Source organism: Electrophorus electricus, chromosome 14, assembly GCF_013358815.1.
Source record: "Electrophorus electricus isolate fEleEle1 chromosome 14, fEleEle1.pri, whole genome shotgun sequence".
Classification (NCBI taxonomy): Eukaryota; Metazoa; Chordata; class Actinopteri; order Gymnotiformes; family Gymnotidae; genus Electrophorus; species Electrophorus electricus.
The window spans coordinates 7760695-7780672 of record NC_049548.1 but is presented as its reverse complement, the minus strand read 5'-3'; the positions used below and the strand labels follow the sequence as shown (position 1 = coordinate 7780672).

At 42.6% G+C, this 19978-nt stretch overlaps 1 protein-coding gene across 2 annotated transcripts in view; it reads right to left on the bottom strand.

The window, feature by feature from the left end:
* The window catches only part of zeb1b (zinc finger E-box binding homeobox 1b), a 49874-nt gene extending 33420 nt beyond the window's left edge, over positions 1 to 16454 (bottom strand). Inside the window, exons 1-2 of one of the 2 annotated variants that reach the window (XM_035533346.1) lie at positions 16298 to 16365; positions 9733 to 9950 (exon numbers count right to left, since the gene is read on the bottom strand). In XM_035533346.1, the coding sequence (XP_035389239.1) occupies positions 9733 to 9772 (40 nt within the window). In that variant the 5' untranslated portion in view covers positions 9773 to 9950; positions 16298 to 16365. Of the gene's footprint in view, positions 1 to 9732; positions 9951 to 16297 lie in introns of both variants that reach the window. The other variant, XM_035533345.1, reaches the window with a different exon arrangement.
* Positions 16455 to 19978: the final 3524 nt, after the last annotated feature.

The following is a 19978-nucleotide window of genomic DNA, read 5'->3' as shown; positions in this document are numbered from 1 at the left end:
AGGTGGGCACAGGCCAGGGGCAGGCCACCATGCTGCCATCCTTGGGTGCTATCCTTAAGGGAGCTCCAGCTCTTCCTGCCCCATGCACACCTTCATCTACCAGTAGATAAATTGTGAAAGCATTTTAGATATAGCAGGCTAGTATGTTTGTTGGATTTCCTTTAGGGATGAAAGATCTTAGCTAGCAAATGCAGTAAGGTTTCACTGCATAAACCTCTGCTAAAAGCACACAGGTGAGGATTCTAAAGCAGAGTTCAGTGAAGCAAGGCCTGATTAGGTCACTGCAGGGGCTCTGACTAAGTCAGCACGAGCAGAGCCACAATCATGCTTCCTGTTCAAGCCATGTGACAGATTAGACATGGCTTCCAACGTTTTGTCATTACACACCAGTGGCTATTACAACCAGCATGCAATTTGCAGTGGCGATGATATGCATGCATTTTGCTGTTTACTCTCTCCTCTGGCCCGGACTGGACGGATTGGGAGGAGACTGAGCTCCATCGTGCACATATGCTGATTTTGGCCTGCCATGCTTGTGTGTACTGAGGGAAGTGTTGCCCAGACCTCAACCCCAACATAGCAAATTAACCACTAACCAATCACCTCACGTATGCTGCAGGTATATGCATGTGAGTGCATGTGTGTGAGGCATGGACAGCGATACAGTACAGCCATCATACTCTCCTCTAATCTCGTGTCTGTAATCGAGCCTGCTAGCAGACATTAATCCCCCCACACTGATGAATTAATGAGCAGTCCGTCCATGAGATCATCTTGAGCTAGTGTACTGCTGCGGGTTAATCTGTGTATGTAGCAATGCTCCGTGCTAATGTGCTCAAGCCTGCGACTGCATTGTGATGACCAGGGGCATGGCATAAAAGATAGAAATATAATTAATTCAATAATTTATGTAATTAATGCTAACCTGTTAATCTATTTTTTTAAAAATCTATTTATGATTGTAGCTTTAGATTATCTTCTAAAACGATCTACCATGAACTGCACATAACAAAAAAAACAGAAACTCTTTTATGGTTACAAGGACAACAAGAATTCCTCGGGTTCATCATTGCACCATTGGCCAAGTCTAGACATGTCCAGCATCTCTAGGGCTAAAGACATTCTCCTTGATTTAATAGATTTATTAAGTAGTGATTTGATTAGGAGAGTGGTGGGGGGGGTGCTCTAAATGATAGCTCAAGCATAGCACGCAGGCTAAATGAAAGGCCAAGTTCAGCCTGGCCCTCCTGCTTTCTTAGGACGCGGGCCCATCTTTCTCCTCAGAGATTTCAATTTGGCTAACGGCATCTCTAATCATTCTCATTATTCTAGGCATATCGGGTTTTGAGGCCAGTGAAATCTAATTGCCGGCTGTTCAATTTTCCGTCCGTGAGCCGAGAGAGTTTGCTTTCCAGTTTGGTTTCGTAATCGCAGGCCACAGTGTGCTGAACAGAGCAGAAATGTTGTGGTGTGTTTAAAAAAAAAAAAAAGAGCGTTGTGAGTGTAAAGCCTCAGTCGTGCTGGGGAAGGCATGGAGGGGATCACAGACAAGAAACACTGAAGAAAAAAGCCTTCTCACATGGTTTGGAGCCAGACCTACACCACTTCATCCTCCCTTCTTCCTGTTGTTCCCAATTCTCTCTGTACGTCATCATGTAGTTTTGTTATCTTATCATCCTGCTTGAGAGCTTGTAACCTCAAAAGAGCTAAACCCCCCCCCCCCCCAAAAAAAAAAAACCCTATTTGTGTGAGTGAGAGACTACGTAATTTTGTAAAGGTTCTGACACATCCACATAAAGACGAACAAGTTCAGTTCACATTCAGGTCAGAATCCAGGTGGAGGTCAGGAATGCATGCCCAGCAACTGACACACACACACACACACACAAACAAATACACACAGCCAGGCCAGCCACGTCAGTCTCACAAGGCTTCCTCCCCTCCTCTTGCCCTGATCAGTTTCGTTCCACCTCTCCACTTCTTCCTCCCTCTTTCCTCCCATTCCTTCTATTTATCCCATTTTCATCTATGCTCTTCCTTTCAACCTCTCCTCCTCCCTCTCTCTACTCTTTCCCTCTCTCTCTCTGTCTCTCTCTGTCCCTTGTTAACAGAACAGGCACATTAACTACAGGAAGTCAGCTAGCTTCCCTAACAAGATGAGCAACAAAAAAAAAGATGAGTCCAGAGTCAGAGGTCCAGTCTGAAAGCAGGTTCTCCATTTTTGCTGTTCTGCTTTTCATAATGCAAAGATTCATTCCTCATACTCCCAGATTAATCAGACCTAATAATCTTTTCCACTTCTGAATCTGCGACTGAATCAACTAGACTGTTCGGTTTTCCTCATTAAAATAATGCACACCCGGTAAACTGCTTTGTACTTTAAGATGGCCTCCTTATGTGGTCATGTTTGTTGTTTGTTAAATAAAAAAGCATTGAATAAAATAACAGAATAAAGTAATATTTCTATCATGCTTTCATTTCTCTCACACTAACTGTCCTCACCTCATCGGCAACTTCAGCGTTTTGTGTGAGGTGTTCCTTTAATGGCATCAAGATTCAGAAGGAGTGAGTCAGTGCTGGCACCAGCTCCATGTGAGCTGCATAGCCATGCCCAACCTGGGCTAGCGGATGCCAGGCAGAGCACGGCGAGGGCCTGGCACGGGCACAGTCAGCGGCAGAAAGGGCAGAGCCGGGCGTCCGGCACCCATGAAGGAGGCCCATTTAGGGCCGCCCGTGAATGGGTCCAGTCAGTGAACGCAGCACAAAGGGGCCAGGGCCTGTTTGGCATGCAGGCAGTGTTGGTACGAGAGCCACAGCACAACACTCCAACGTTTGTGAGCGTGACGCTGTGAAACGGAAACGCGCAGAGATGCAAAGTGGGGCGCTAAGCTGTGTGCCTTTCTCTGTGTGTGCGTGGGTGAGAATGAAGGAATGAGACAGAGGGAGGAAGGGATTATGTTAGTAGAAGTGTGAGTGACTGTTTACCTTTCAATTAGTTCAAAATCATTTCAATTAAAACATTTTTGAACAGTCCATCATTTGTTGTAGTATTCACGTTAACGTTTTTCATATTGCTTATTTTATTACACAAAATGGTCTAAGGAATCTACAGGTTGAAACCTTTAACAGAGGTGGCCCACATTGACCAGGATATACACTTCTTTGTTTTTCTGGGGGCAGAACCTTGGGGCTGTGCATCCTGGGTAGGTAATCTCTCTTGGCCACTTCCTGGTTTTGTTTGCATTAGATGAGAGATACATTTCAGAGGCCAAAAATACATAGACTATTCCAACACACATGGACAAGGCCTGGTTTTCATCTAGGCCAAAAGAGAGGGAAATTAACCACATGTATCATGGGACATGCAGAATTGTGTTTTCTTATTCAGGTTAGTGGTGTTGTGGGCCAGGTGACTGTGGGACAGGTTCTTATTCCCACAGCACTGAGGCTACGCTTTAATACTCTGTCATCTATACATCATATTCCATGCAGAGATTTTACAAAGAGAATCTGAAATGTCTCTTAGATCGCTTGTTCTAAGTCTCACAAAGACCCCAGTACTGAACACATTCCTGTCAAACTTTATAATATATTAGTAAATCTAAAAATTATAGAGATGGTTACACAGAATGAAATGATGGACCTAGTAATTGCCAGACAGTTAAATGAAATTATGGTTTTCCCCTTGTTATTTCTTCTAAGTTCAGTCTCTGTAAATACACCCTGACAAAACCTTATCAATGCATACTCTCAAAAACAGTAATTGAATTAAAACTGCACTCTGTGTTAAATACCTGATATAACATGGTTAATGTGCACCACCTTAACTATCGTCCGCCCACTTTCTCAGACACTCACTCCGTGTCATTCCTGACGATGCTAGCTGCTTTTAACATTGCAATTAACACATTTGCCCAGTAGTATTTCCTGTAATTATGAAATCAGAGCGCGTGGGGGGTGGGGGGAGACGATGCCTCCACCTCTTTTTATTTTAATTCAAAAGCACTCTTATGATGTCCAAGCTCTCTCACTCTCCCTTTTGTATCCATTAGCCAAAAGCATCCATTTTGCTTCAGAAGTCTCTTTTTGTGACCTCTGCTATATCTCTTAACATCTAACATAAAAGTGCAGTTTAGGAGTGTGAAACATAAAATGGCCATATCGTTTAAAAAAAAAAAAAAAAAGCCTGATGATAAATTGTGCTTTTAATCTTGCATGGCTAACGGATAGTGAGTCATGTTAAAATACATAAACCCCAAGTAAGTGATTGCTTTGGAGGTTTGTTAAGGCATCAATATTTAAAACCACTTTCTGTGAGTTCGAGTAATCAGGAAAGACTAAACCCCTGGCTTCACTTATGCTACATATGTCCCAAATGGCTGTGATGTATTTTATGGCAATTCTGCACATGCTCATATCTAACATGAGAGACATCCTAATAGCAACCCTGCACTGCCAGAGCCACTGGAAATCTGTAATCTCTGCTTTATTTCTGTCTGTCTCCCTTTCTTGACCTCTCTTGTGTATCTCACTATTCCCTGTTGTCTCTGACACACCTTCCTACATCTGATACTGGTTTAGTTCATACCATCTCTCACGCCACCCTATCTTTTAAATGAAATTCACTGCATTGTGTGTGCTGAGACTTCTAAACTTCTAAATTATCAAATGTGCCTCTACTGTTCGCTCGCTCGCTCTCTCTCTCTCTCTCTCTCTCTCTCCCCCCCCCCCCCTTCTCTCTCTCTCTTTTGTCAGGTGTTATTTATGAGTTGTGTAGCGGAATTCCTGTGAGTCTGTAGCACCTGCTCTAGTTGGACTAGGAGACAAGAGACAGCTGCCAGGCTTTGGGAGTGTGGGGGGAACGTTAGGAAAGCATTTAGATAATGTTGTCTAAATGTTCACGGAGGCTGAGAATATTAAAGGAATATTGTGAAAGTGCCATGGATTTGCTTAGGGAGGCTCAGAGCAGCAGGAGAGTACTGAGGAGGCATTGTGAGAGGAAGACTGAAGGAGACTACAGCAGTGTTGGGAAAACACTGTAAAACTACTGTGAAAATGTTCAGGCATCCCTGAGTAGTCACGATATGGCTAAGCCTACTGAAACCTGTCATGACTGGCTTTAGATGCAAACTACATGATAGTAACTAACATCCTTATATTTATCAGGCTCATATGTGTAGATTCCAAGGCACAAAATGTGCATTTGTTTCATGTGCATTTCTAAAATGCACACTATGGTTATATTTGCTACTCCTGAAATGCACTTAGTAAGCTTCAGATATTGTTTTAACCTTATTGTCTCAACCTTATAATCCTAAGGTTAATTTTTTTCTTTTTTCCAAAACCCCTTTTCTCTCTTTACCTCTGGCTTTATTCTGTCACTTTGCATTTCTCATTCAGGTTCATTGAAGGTAAGCGTTAACTCTATTAACGGTTTGTTATGAGGCAAGGCAATGCAAGTTTATTTATATAGCACTTATCACACACAGCGGCCATTCAAATTGCTCCACATGAAATATACATGGTACGTGGGTGTCTGACGAGGTGGTCTGATGCAACCACACACAGAACAATTAAACCAGGTAACTTTGATTTCTGACCTTTGTATGGTTGTGTTTGGTCTTGATCTCAGTCATCTTCTCCTCTTGATGTCGTAACCAGGTAAACAGCAGCACGCAGGTGAACACGACAAGGCCAGGGTTTATTTTGACTGCAAACACCTGAGTCCATATCACTGCCTGGGACTTTAGCCTATCCATGTGATTCAATCAGCAGGCAAACTGAGTGAGGATACATACATACATATATTTGGTTCCACAGTATAGGCTTATTTGTTGTTTTTGCTGTTTTCAGAATGCCTATTTGTGTTAGCACAAAGTAGCATGTACTAAAGGCATATTTTTAATATTGCTGATAACCTCTTAAATCAATGCTAATTTGAAAAGCATGTAGTTAGAGAAGTGAGGAGTCTGTAAGGTACAGACTCCTCACAGGTAGGTTCCAGGGGCTTAATGTCTTACTCTGAAGCAGGGGGTCCTCCCCAAGGCTATCAACAGCCTTCACCTGATTGGATAAAACAGAGTATCAGTCTAGTAGGTTTCTTCAGTTGATCAACTGGCCCTTGGCTGGCAAGCCTTGTGCAGCACATTGTGATAATAACAAAAATGTCCTAAAAAGAAGGATTTTGACCCTGTTGGAACTGTGGGGGAGGGTGAACTGGGATTTTCTAAGGAGAATCAGGGGGGCTTGCCAAGTAAGAACACATCAAGAACATGTCTCTTCATCTAGCTCTGTACCTAGAGTCTTCTACTGCTCACTTAACCATGGTCAATGCCCTCTCTACATGAGGCCCATCTAAAAGAACTGACCAGATCTAGCATGTTAACAAATTACTATACTTACACTATACTAATAAAAATGGTAAACCTTAATAGTACAAGCCTGTAATTTTTCATATGCAGTTAAGCTGCGAAGTCCATCATCAAATGTATACTTATCATTAAAACTGAGTATAGAGGCGTGAATACACAGTGATTAAGACATAAGAACTCCTATCCTGACCTAGTCAGAATGAGGTTTTCATTTATTACACTTGGTTGCTATACAAGACCCAAGACCAGTTATTTGAGTCTGACCATGTAAACCTGGCAAGGCCAAACTGTGTGTACTGCACACACATGGTTAGCAATTCTTGTGCAATCATTGGTCAAAATAACAGGTGGGAGTCTCCAGCACCAACAGGTACCAGGTACATGGGGGAGTAAAAGAGAGAGCAAAAGAGTGCAAAAGAATGTGGAAGTGAAAAAGGCAAAGCAATATTAAAAAAGTGAAAGAAAGGGCTGAAGAAGTAAAGATGTTGACAGATAAAAAAAAAACACTGCCAGGGTTTTTAGGCTCCATGAAAAGATATTGCACTGAGCACAAATGAAAAAAAATCAAATGTTTGGTCCCCACTCCCCCTAATATGGCACCCCAGGCTGTAAATAATGTCCGGAATAGCTGCGTCTGTGAGATGAAATTATCTAAACCTTCATATTTCCACAGACAAAGTCACATTGACCCAATGTTAATTACTGTTGGTGAGGGCGAGAAATTCTCTGTGAGCTACTTAGCACACAACATCAGAGGGAGTCTGTGGGGAGCAGATCTAACATATGGAGCACTATAGCAAGAACAAACAATTTACTAAACACCTACAAAACACATCCATCATCACATGACAGACAAACCCAATGTACTATAAGCACAGATGCATTCAGTCATGAATAATTCACTTTCATATGAACTTTTTTGTCTGAGTGCATTAACAAAAATCTAACTACAGGATGATAAACATGTTTATAATTAGGCTGAAATTTCAATGAAGACAGAACAACAAATGAAGCAACCATTTGGAACTTAATCCAATTGTAGCATGCTAAAATAAAACAGAATGAACAAAAAAAGCAGGAGAGAATTATTTTTGTATCTCTCTAACTTCCTTTCATTCTGTTATGGCCTGCGTATGCCATATCAGCATCTTTTTTCTCTCAGGTTACACCTTTTTGCCCTCAATGAGATGTTTACTGCTTCTGACACTCAGTGTAGCAGATAGCCCTTATTTGACTTACTTACACACACACACACACACACACACACACACACACACACACACACACACACACACACACACACACCACACACACACACACACACAGTGACTAAGTGATTCTTCCATAGTGTCTGTATCCTTTGTATCACAGTCTGGCCTAAGATCTCACTCACATACTCAGTGCTCTAGATATTCAGCTAGGCAAGGACACACACACACACACACCCCTCCAGGGGGTCTCTGATAGTGAGAGATTATTAAAGGAGAATGCCCTTTTTGTTTTTAGACAAAAGATAACATGGCCCCTCAGAAGTCCAGAGTAAAGAGAAAGCTCCTCCTCCAACTCCAGCTCTGATGCCATTTCATACTTCACTCTGATATATCACCCTATCAGTTCACCTCCTCTCCTGTATAAGAGGAGGATTCACAGCGCAGCAGACCCTGGAACCAAGCACACTGCACACCACATTTGTCACCATCCTCTGTGCATTAGTACTGCTCTTGTCTTCTTAAAAAGGTGTTTGTAATGCCATTGTTTTGATGCTATAAAATGTGAATTCAATTGCAATGCTAGATGAGCATTATTGCAGTTCTGCAAAAGTCTTGTCAGTGGATTTTTTTTTTTGTCTTCACACATGCAACTTCCCTCTCGTAGCTGAGGGTTTTTGTTCTATAACTGGCTCTACGTTTTGACTGAAGTGGAAATAAGAGACAATTGGACGTCAGAGGAGGTGTGGGCGAGGGTGTGGTTGTGGGCGAGGTGGAAGTTCAATGGGAAACACTGTGCCAAGGACTCACCCTTGCACAGTTTGCTCAATGTTGCTGCAAAGAGGTCATCTGTTTACCAACTCACTCATATCAGAGCACATGATCCTATTTATTGTGAAGGAAATGAGAGAGGAGAGAGAAAGAGAGATTAAAAAAAAGGAAGAAAAAAATGCAAGACAGCAAACCCTTTGGGGACTAGTTTAGCCCTGAAGCCCCATCCCTAGAAACATTATTAAAAACAGTGAGTGTATCAGCAAAACAGACATGCACTAAATTACCCCTCACAACGGGCAATTACCCTTTCTCTCGGGTGTATATATATAAAAAAAAAAAACAACAACAGGTGTACACACACACACATTTCCCCTCAAGAATATACCACTTAAGCTGTCAGCTAAAGAACTCATTTAAACAGGTGTACACACACAAACTTAATATCATCCTCTAGGAGAAAGAGGGAGGGAGTGAAGACTAGAGAGAGTGAGAGAATGAGAGAGAGAGATGGGGTAGAGGAGTGAAGTCTTAATTTCCTGTGTGGTGTGGCACTGGCCCTCTGACCTTGACTGCATGTACACACACACGGATGGTTGATTGTATTAGATGAGGTAATGCACCTCACTCACCTGTCTATATGACTCATACTGACAGCTGAGTGGAGTTTGTTTCTTTCTAAAGAGCCTAAAAGCTTTATCAGGTATCAGATCAGATGGTCATTATCTCTCCTGCACTACCTCCTTCTTTTTCTCTCAGACAAAATAGTAATGACAAAAATACAATGCAATACTAGTCACCACTTCTGAACACACATACACACAAACACACACACATGCACACACATGGAATGCCTTTTGGCATGTGCAGGCAGTAACACTTGTGAAAGATTCTAACTAGCTGCTACTATTCTGGGGAGGTGTGTGTCACAGGCACCAACCTGTTTTTGTTCACCATACTGTGAGAGTGTGTTTGGGTGACCAATCACTTGCCAGTGTTTTCCAGTGTATCACTATGGATGTGAGTGAGTGAGTGTGAGTGAGTGTGTGTGAGTGTACATGGTTATATGTGACCCTTACCTATCCAGGCATTTAGAATACTTCTGTTTTCAGAACAATGTGGTTCACACTCATCTATCTTGCACCAATGTTTGCTATTCAATTTCACCTCTCTAACACTCTCTACTAGTTATCTCTCTATCAGTTATTACACACATGCACACAGACAAGCCAAAACACTTTTCAGGTCTGGAAAAGGCATGGGTCCAATTTATTAACCAATGATGATGTGGAAAAGACAGCAAATCTGGAAGAAAGGAAGAAAACAAAGCACCCCACATAAACAACTCATATGTGCATGTACACGCACAGACAACAGCATACCTCCATATATCCGCCTGCCTTGATGTGTAGAGTGGGTCATATGCAAATGGGAGTCCCGGCTTGGGCAGTAGTTTCCCACAGGCACAGAGAGAAAGAGTGTTCCTCCCCTCTCCGCACTCTTTCAAAAGGCCTTTTCTTCCTCCGCTGAGCCCACTCTGTGGCCGACAGTGGCCCACTGCATAGGTAGCGAAGCCCCTTTCTCTCCTCCTCTCTAAAGCCTTAATACACAATAGCTCACTTAAGCATTCTCTCACACACACACACACACACACACACACACACACACACACACACACACCAGCTAATAAAGCACAAGCATGCCCTGCTAAAAAAAGGGGTTCGTGAGCCTTAGGTTCTTTTGTACAGGAGAGTGAGAGAGAAGGGGAATGAGGGACAGAGAAAGAGAAATAGGGCTCTTTTCTTGCTGGGTTTCTTGCTCCTCTTCCATTGGAGAAGAGTCGGGTCTAATCATTAATCCCCATTCGCAAAATCACAGTTGAAGCTGGAGTGCCCTTTATCTCAAAAAACACTTCTGCAGGCCCAGTTTCTCAAATGGAGGAACTGAGGCGATTTCTGATATAAGACAGTAGGGTTCTTGTTTCGAGGGGCATATACTTGGTTATTGTGACACGACAACATAGGTTTACATTCTTGCAAGGGTCTTGCTCTATTCTAGCCTAATGTGTATTGCTATTGCCTTAAGCAGTGCAGAACGGAGTGTTTTGTCATCACCCGTTTCCCTTTCAGCCCTTTTCAGTAACTCTAATTAACAAAACAAAAGTGTCCATTTCCTTCCCTAAACCACCAGAGCCAGTTAAAAGAAGTGGTGATACACAAAGTTCCAAATGTAAAACTCCTGTCATCCGGCATGCTCTCACTGACCTGCTCTGTATTCTCACACGTACTTTTAGACAAACATGAACGTGCACATTCTCACACTCAAGCCTTTCTCAAGAGGGCATCCATGTTGTTATGCAAAGCATAAGAAAAGAGAGGAGCTAGCCTGCCAGTTCACAACAGCCCCTCAATGACACCTCAGCAGGCCTCCAAAAAACTGCCCCCCACACCTCCTACAATTCCTCCCCCACCTGACCTCCATATGGGAGGGTCCTAGGTTGCCCTGGAGGGGGTGGTCTGAATGAAGAAGGCAGTAAGAAAAGAAAAAAAACAGGCCTTGCCCCAAGCCGAGATCCATTCACCGTGTGTGTGTGTGTGTGTGTGTGTGTGTGTGTGTGAGCCTTAACACTCCAGCCAATTTGTTACGCTGGACGGCATCACAATGGCACAGGGGGAGAAAGTGAAGTCATACTTTGAGGCAATGCATGAACGCCCATGGCAAAGGTCACTCAACATCTCCTTGCTACTGTGTCAGAGAGGAGAGGAGGTCCAGAGAGGAGGAGAAGACGAGGGGAGAAGGAAAGAACAAGAGGAGAGGAAAAGCCTGACAGCAGAGAGGAGAGGAGAGAGGGAGGGAAGACTGCGCTCAGACGGGGGAGGGGCAGCTAGAGGTCCTCCTGACTCGGCACTTTCAAATGGACTTGTGGAGGAAATCTCTGAAAGACAGCAGATAAATGAAAATTTCCTCCTTGGCTAAACAGCGCACGCTGGGGGGAGACCTTTTAAATGTTAACAGATGGCTTTTAAAATGTTCAAACAGCATGTCATCTCACAGAAACGTACCCCCCCCCCCCAAACACACACCCACCAAACTTCACAATATAAACACACACACTACACTGAAGCACAGTGTTACAGCCTGACGCTTGTATTTCTGACTTCAATGCAAATCACACATTAACAATTCTTTCTTTATTGTTTTGAGCCCTCAGTGGTTCCATGCTTCATGACTTAGGTGGGAAATGGTCCCAACACAGTAATTACATTTTTGTCAGCCAAATAAAGTTTGCCACACCTACCACATAACTGGACCCGGAGGGCCATGGTGGCCTCTCCCGAAGAACTGAGAGTAAACAAAAATAACTATTTTAGTTAACGTGGGTTTGTGCATGTAGGTGTGTGTAAAACAGGTTGCATGCCCATCTGTGAAAATGCTCGAGTCATACCGTGTGATTCAGTCAAAGTCAGAGGTGTAAATTCGGGTCTTTACAGTGTCTCAAATTATACCAGAAAAAAACCCATACAGCCTCGCTAAGGCTCCTTTGTAACACAACCTCCATTTTGCAAAGCCACTACAAAGCGCAGCACACCCATGGAGCACTGCCCTGTTTATTTTCTTAGCCATGCTAATACCGGTCAGCCACATTCCTGCTCTCCCAAACCGGGAGGTTTCAGATTGCCCTGCGGTATTCCTGTGAGCACAGGGCAGGAGGAGAGTGGGGGAAGGAGGAGGAAAAGAAGGGGAGCACGTCAGCCCCGTGAACGACAAACACCTGTCGTCTTGTGGACCGTTAGCACCACCATGTCACAGCTCGTGCTTCTACCCACCTTTGGGTCGCAATGGTGCAGCAAGAGTGGCAGGCACACCTTCTAGCCCTCAGAACTTCAGACCAGAAATGTTTCATCAGTCTCATAAATGCAGTATGGGCACAGTGAGACCATTTCCATCTTCCATCTCCTGCAGTGATTTTGCCACAGCTGGTTGTGCTGTGATACAGCTTGTGCTGAGATACAGCTAGGCTGGTTCAGGTGGACAGGAGGAGTGTGAAGTAAAGCCTGGGGTGGCACTCCCAGTCTGTCTAATGAAGTCTCTCCCTTCTGAAGAATTCTTCACCTATGGCCTAACAGCCGTGCTCTCTAAACAAGGGAACGTCTTACCCTCATACAAAGCAACATCCACACCAGAGATTTTTCACCTGGTGGCTAAGTGTTACCTCCTGCTCTGTGCTCTCGCCCTGGCCAAAGATTCAGCACCAGAGGACAGAGAGGCCCCTCCCCCTCTTTCCTTTCCCTCACCCCTGCATGGCAACAAGGGCTTGTGGAATTATAATTTAATAGAACTACAGAGAAAAAGCTACTGTGGATTAAGTTCAGAGTGCACCTTTGTTCAATAATACAAGTAACGCATTAAAGTCACGTTTATATGCTGCTAACTGTGCAATCTAACTTAGGGTAATTGGGTCCTGGGCTTGGTTAAAGGGATATTTGTTTTCAAATGGGAGTCAGATGGTCAGTTGTCAGCACACAGCTAGGAACCCCTCATGAGGCTCAGTAAGCCATGCTGTGACCACTTGTGAGATCTTGGGAAGCACTTTTCTATCCATAACAACCATATCCACATCAAATAAGCTTTGTGGGTCTTATGATCCCTTGTGAAAGGTGAGGGGAGTGAGTTCTTCTTCTCACTGTTTTTTGTCATAAATATATGAATATTAGACTATGCCTCTGTGTACTTTCTAGAACTCGGAGTTGGCTGAGCAATATGTCAGCCTAAAACTACTTCTCAGTAAAGATGCCGATAGCCTTCATGAATGTGTTTATGATTACTATTAATGTTTTGGGCACTAACACAATGTCTGATTGCACTATTCTGATTGCACTAAACTGTATCTAATAAAAAAGTTTTTTTTTTGTATACCTTACAATATATGAAGTGGATAATACAGTGATCATTGTAAACAAACTTAAAGAATGTATCATAAACGTAAAATTGTATCTTGACTGATGAGGAATGAATAGTTGTTAGAAAAAAAGGTCGTCATAAATAAATACTTTCAAAAGAAGTGTTCCTTCATACCAAACACGAAGTGTCCATATTGTAATTATCAACGGTTTGATCAATCATCTGTACTTCTTGTGAAGGCGAGGGAGGGGTTTCTGTTAATGACGCAGAAAGACGCACAGTTAGGAACTTAGAAACTCCGGATGTGCTCTGAGGTCCCTGAGAATCTGTATTCCAAACATGTTTCAAATCAGAGCATTAACCATTAGAGCCATGTCATTACTAAAAAACACCAAGGCTCTCAGTTTGTTCTCAACTAATAAGTTAGAAAAGTACTTCAAAACTGAGTCACGTTTTGTTTGCTCAATCATTAAAAGACATTTGGCAAAATAAGAACGTCAACCTACAAAATGTAACAACTTGTTTGAAAGATTTAATGAACTGCACCCATAAAGGTGTTAGATGCATGTTTTGCTTACTTAAATACTGCGATCATGTCAGGTGCTTTGCACAGCCCAGGTGCGTCTTTCTAGCGGCGTAACCTGCAGTGCGGCGAGCCCTCTCACTCTTTACTGCCGTTTTAAACCACACCTTTAGAGCACCCGCACTAAAAGCGTCGAGGAAGGAAAACTGCAACAATGCTAAGGTACACGCCATAACTCAAATTCATGACAGACGTTTCGAGCATGTCAACGTTCGTAGTTAACGGCAGGTAAAAGGTAAACGGGTGGATGACCAACGAACCAGCACCTTTCAGTCTTTAACAGGTTCTTCGCGCTCTACACGGTTATGTCATTGGAAAATTAACAGGCACGATGCACATGTAGTTTAAGTAGATAAATCAAACGATCGAGAAGAACTGACAGCATGCGAAAGACAGTAAAACCGTCTTTTTTTCTACCTGCACAAGTTGACATTTGGTGCAACGCACGAGGGATGCTTTCCAACTGCTTTCAAAATAATAAAAGATTTCTGAAAAAGCGAATTCTTCTCTGTGTCCGTGAGCTCAGTTGCAGCAAAAATCAACTGCACGGCGTTAGCAAATTATTATTTTTTTTCCCTTGAAAAACCTGAGCGACGTTTTTCTTCTTCCGATCAGGTGAATATTGGCTGCGCACGTAAGAGCACCGCTAGGGCTGTCAGAATACATGGCGCGCGCATGTCGTCAAAGGGGAGACAAATGTTTTTCTCTGTCGCTGTTCGACAAAGCAAGCCGTTATTTCAGGCTATAAAGTAGCTTACACAGCCAAAATGGCAAGAAAAGGAAACAGTACCTGCAAGAACAAATCTGTAATAAAGGGAATCGAAAGGAGCGAAAGGAGCGAGATATATATATATATATATATATATATATATATATATATATATATATATATATATATATATATATATATATATATATATAAAAAGCTGTGAATCACAAAAAACCGCATCACTGTGGACTGTAGGAAAAAATATACACTTGTTAAAGTAGAGCGACTGATCTCCGTTTAACCACATCTCAGAATAACTTCAATATAAGTCTACCAAAAGACTAGGTTCTATGTTCCACGAAAAAGACAAGAGTCAAGTCCAAAAAAACCCCCATCATTTCAACTTTCAAGAAAAAATAAGACACGGCTACTGGTTAGTGATAGCAAGTCAGTGAAACACCCCAGATAAAGATGCGTGAATATAAGACTACAAGAGCGTGGAAAAGTGCAGGAGTGACAAACGCAAGTTGGCGAACGCCAGTGCTCCAGTCCAGCTGTAAAACCCTCTCCTCCAACAAGCTCAAGCGTGATCTCTCAGAATTCAGTACTCTGTTCAGTATGTATACGCATTCCTTATATAGACTGCTGCAGTTGTTGGAGCACAGGACAGCCCTGCGGATTCCTTTCCTTTTCTCCACAACGTTACCACCCAACGAGAAATGTGGCAGCCTAAAGCCTCCAAACAGGTTGCCTTCGCTGCTGTATCTTATTCCGTTAGCCGTCGCGTAAAGATGAGTGGTGGCCAATTTATTACGTAAATGCAGTCACGCTTAGCTTCAAAAACTTTCCAAAAAGTTTTGGACAATCGCCAACGTCAGACACCAAAAACAAATTGCGGACTTTCCTTTTCAAAATGCAAAAGCAACGTGTTTTGCTGTTATACAGTTGCTGAGCTGGACGAAAAGTAGGACGTTTTACTCAATGGGAAGTATCGTTACATACGTTTAACGACCACGGTGCCTTCCGTGAGACTGCATTTGTATGAATAAAACAAGACAAACGTTGACAGATATTTTGCTTCTCGGTTCAGGACGTAACGTTACTCCTCAATGCTGCCACAATATTCAGTTAGTTAGCTCGCTGGCTACCTGCTACCACGCAGGCAAGCTATAGCGGAACAACCAGATAAGTTTATGTGAAACGAGAATGTGACGAACTTTACGAAACCATCCTTTCTAAACACATCAATGTGTTTTTCAAAATGTTTTTATCCCCTTTGAGGCACTAAACAGATTCATTCGAAACTGACTGAGTGTAGATCACAAACAGGTATATATTGAGAGAGAAAATAAGTTACATTTCGCTTGGATCCCCTTAAGGAAAATAAATACTGTTAACAAGCAGAATTCAAAAATTCGGTACCCATGCGTAAATTCACATGAAAGGTTATTAAAGTACAAGATAAAGAAAATAGAAAAGAGAGCGACGGAACAAAAGCGACACTTCAATACATGGGACTGGGTGCGTATAACGGTCCCCGGTGTAGTGTACCGCTAGGCGGAGGGCGAGTCGGCGCCAGGTATAACGGTACACCATAGGGGCTATAACGCGGCGCTCTTTCTGCTACTTTCCACTACTTTGACTGACTAAAAATGGAGCTCGCCACCGGTGGCGGCGAGTCCAGAGTTCAACAAATCGAATACAGACCTCTCAATATAGCAGCAAGTCAGTGAAACCGAAATGTTTTACTCACCGTTTGTCCTCTTTGGGTTCGCCTGCTTTCTGCGCTTACACCTGGGGCCATCCGCCATGATCCTTTCGCTGTGTCTAAATGCTGCCGGAGAGTCACCTCCTCTCGCCCCCACACCTCCCCTCCCCTCCCCTCCCTTCCACTCCACCTCCCCTCCCTGCACCTGGTTTACGACACTCCGCTTTACGACATTACCTTCTGGCTGCTTACACCTCTCTCATAAACCTCTCTGCCCGACTCCCGCCCCTTACACCAGGCGCTGCCTGTGGCGCTCTTGCTTCGCCCGCCCGCACACGGCTAGCCCTGCCCAAAACATTGCACATGGTATCGTAACCTGTGCATTACGCAGAAGGAACAATTTATTAGCTGGGTGTATAGGTTTTACTGAAATATCGTGAAGTCACCGCAGATTATCAACTAGTAGTAAGTTTGAGCGGTGAAACGATGAAATTGTGTGCACCTGTGCACTATATTGTTGGGTAACAGACAGACAGACAGATAGCCATAGATAGAAATTAATTATAGCTTTGAAATGATTTTATTATTTTATTTCTCATGATAAAAGAAAGCTTAGATATTGTTTACAAAACTATAAACTATGAGTAAAAACTGATAGGATAGTGCAGACGGTTTTTATTGGACACTTTGAGTTTTCCATACATTTTAAATTATACATTAGCTTTTTTTTTAAAATTTAGCCTGTATTCAAATGCAAAGGAATCCGAACAGAACTTCAAAGTACTGCCATTCATTTATTTACTTTATTAAATATTTACTTTCATCTAAGCTTGTTGATGCTGTCTGTGGATTCTGTGTCATAGTTTCTTGTGTTTAAGCAGATTATATAATTTGGTCATTCATTTCTCCTCTTTGAATAGTTGAATCAAACACAACCTACAGTAAAGTTTGATACAGAGTGTGAATTTTTTTTAAGTTTTGTAATTTATAGATTCAAGTGGCAAGGTACTTAGACCATAACATTTAAATGAGACTTTTTTAAAGGTCTTTATCTAAGAGAAGGCTATCTATAAATAAAAAATCAACACAACACAAATAGGCTGTAAGGTAGCCTATTGAGGGCTGAATGGCACAATTAGTGTGTGTGTGTGTGTGTGTGTGTGTGCATGCAAATGTGTTTGCGTGTGTGTTTGTGTGATTGTGGTGTTAATAAGCTATATTTGTGAATGTTTAGGTGTATTTTACAGACAATGTCAGCATTTTGTTGGTCAGATTGTGTGTGAGTGTGTGTATGTAGGAAGGAGGAATGTGATATGTATCCCAAGGCACAGGGAGGATCATGGGACCCTTTCTGCGATGATTCAATCTTCCATCCAAAGAAAGGACTCGCTGTTTGTCAGGGACTGTTTATACTGTTGCACCAAGCCAGGGAGAGATGCAGAAATGAAAAGAGAGATTGAAAAATGGACAGAAGACACAGAGAGAGAGAAAGAGAGATGCAGGAAACACTTAGCTGCAGATGAAATAGAATGTACCAGATCTTTCACATGTTTTATGAAGAATGTGGTCACATGGATAAAGGTTCTGCAGAAATATGAAAGCATAAAGACAAAGTCTGCAAGAGCCAATTCAGATGAGTTGGTGCACAGGAGCTCTGAGACGCAATAAGCTATGGTCATGCCTGTCATCATTTTCTCTTACAGGTCACAAACGTGAGTAGTGCAGTAGTGTTAATGCCAGGCAGAGCAGTGCTGCGCTATTCTGGTACCTGCTGGTGACTATCAGGTTTCTGACAGACTTCAGCTGGGTGTGGTACACTCCTTTAGTGGACACTGTTCAATGATTCAAGGGAAAAAAGGAAACATACGCACACATTCAGACATGTCCTTGAACATGTACACAAACACGTAAACACAAAAACACACACTACCACTTCAAATAAGCAAAGAGAATAAGCTAAATTCAAACAAAATATCAATAAAGACACATCTGTTACTCAAGATTTATTTTCATGTTCCTAAAGCAAATTACACCCTTTCAAGAAAAATTTAAATAATTTTAAAATACATTCTTTATTTACATCATAGTTTCTATAATAGTGAGACATGATTCTAGAGTTTTCTAGAATAGTGTATCTGCTAAAAAAGAGATATAAATAACAAGGTTAGTTATTCAAATGAGGTAAGTTGGTTATTCAAAAATCTATCAAAACTAAAGTAATAATGTTATTAGGTTTGGGTAGTAAATGGCTTGTTTGCTTAGAGGATAAAACAGGTTTTGGGAAAACAAATCTTCTCCAGTCCCTGTAGTTCCTTCCCCATATGTGTGTGTGCTTGATGGGGGCCAGACCAGATAGAAGAAGGTGCCTGTGTCTTCATCATCTCACTGCTCCGCCCTGCCTGCGGCTCCACACGGTCAATTATTCAACAGAACAAAGTGCTCGGCGTCTGGGCCGAGGCCTGAAAGAACATCACATAATAAGAGCATTAACATCCAAAAACATCTCACCAGGTGAATCAGCGCTCACCAACAGCCTTATTTCAGTTTGATAATTGTTTGAACTTTGATACATTAATCTTCCCTGATTCCCTGCCACTGTTTGTTTCAGCATTAAATTACATGGGCAGTCAACACTGAAAGAGCCTTGATTTAAAGGCTTCAATATCAACCATGGAAGTACTTCATGTCTGTTTACTTTATGTGTGGAAATTACACAGAAAGAAGTTTCCACTTTAATTTCTTTTATGTGTTCCCACTCAAGACACATTCTGGGACATTCTGCCCCAGAGGGGTACTGGTTGATATATTGGTAATATATTGGTCTCCCTCTGACTACTGTCAAGGCCCCCTCCAGTGTGGCCCATCACCAGTCACACCAGGCCTACTGCAACTGCAAATACCTGGTGAGAGAGGGGTGTGGGACAGTCAGGGAGTGAAGCACCCCTGACTGGATGAACCCCTAATGGGCTCGACTGCAGTGGCTGTCCTGCTGAGCAGGCTGGCAGACGGAGCCGGGCCGAGCTCACCAGGACCGGAGCCCAAACACCAACAGCTGCCAATCGCACAGCGTAGGAGAGCAAGACACTGCACAGCTGCATAAGAAGCCACGAGAAAGGTGCTCCAATGAAGAGCTGCCATTGTCAGACTTCCATGAAGGAGTTTCAGAAAAGGCCATGCACTCTTTCTCTCACTTGCCTTCAAGTTAGGGTGAAGCAGACCAACTGGAAAAAGATGCAGCCATTATTTAATGGAAAGTTCTGCCTTTTTCCATTTTCCTTGGACTGAGGTGTTATAGCATGAAGTCATATTTTCTTGTGCTGATGGAAAACAAAGAGTAAAAATAATGCAACTGCATATAGACATCCTCCATGTTATTAATGCAGTGGTCAAGTTGTCAGAAGACTCTATTTTCAGTTGCCGGTGATGGGACCACCCAACTGGACCAAAATATAATGAGACCTACCCTCCAAGAGCCCCTGAGCCCACGCCGCTGGTCAGACACAACACAGCAGGTTGATGTTGCTTGGTGACTTCATCAACCAAAGTATTATTTTTTATGGAGTTAAGTGAAACAGCAGGAAGCTGGAGTTCTGCCCTTGTCTGTCATTTTCTCCTTTGCCCTGTCCTTCCTTTATATTTTTGTCATTTCAACATATCTGCATGTCCCCTTTTCTCTCTCTTCCTATTTACGTTGTCGCTAATGTATGGGAGGAGGCGGACGGGGCT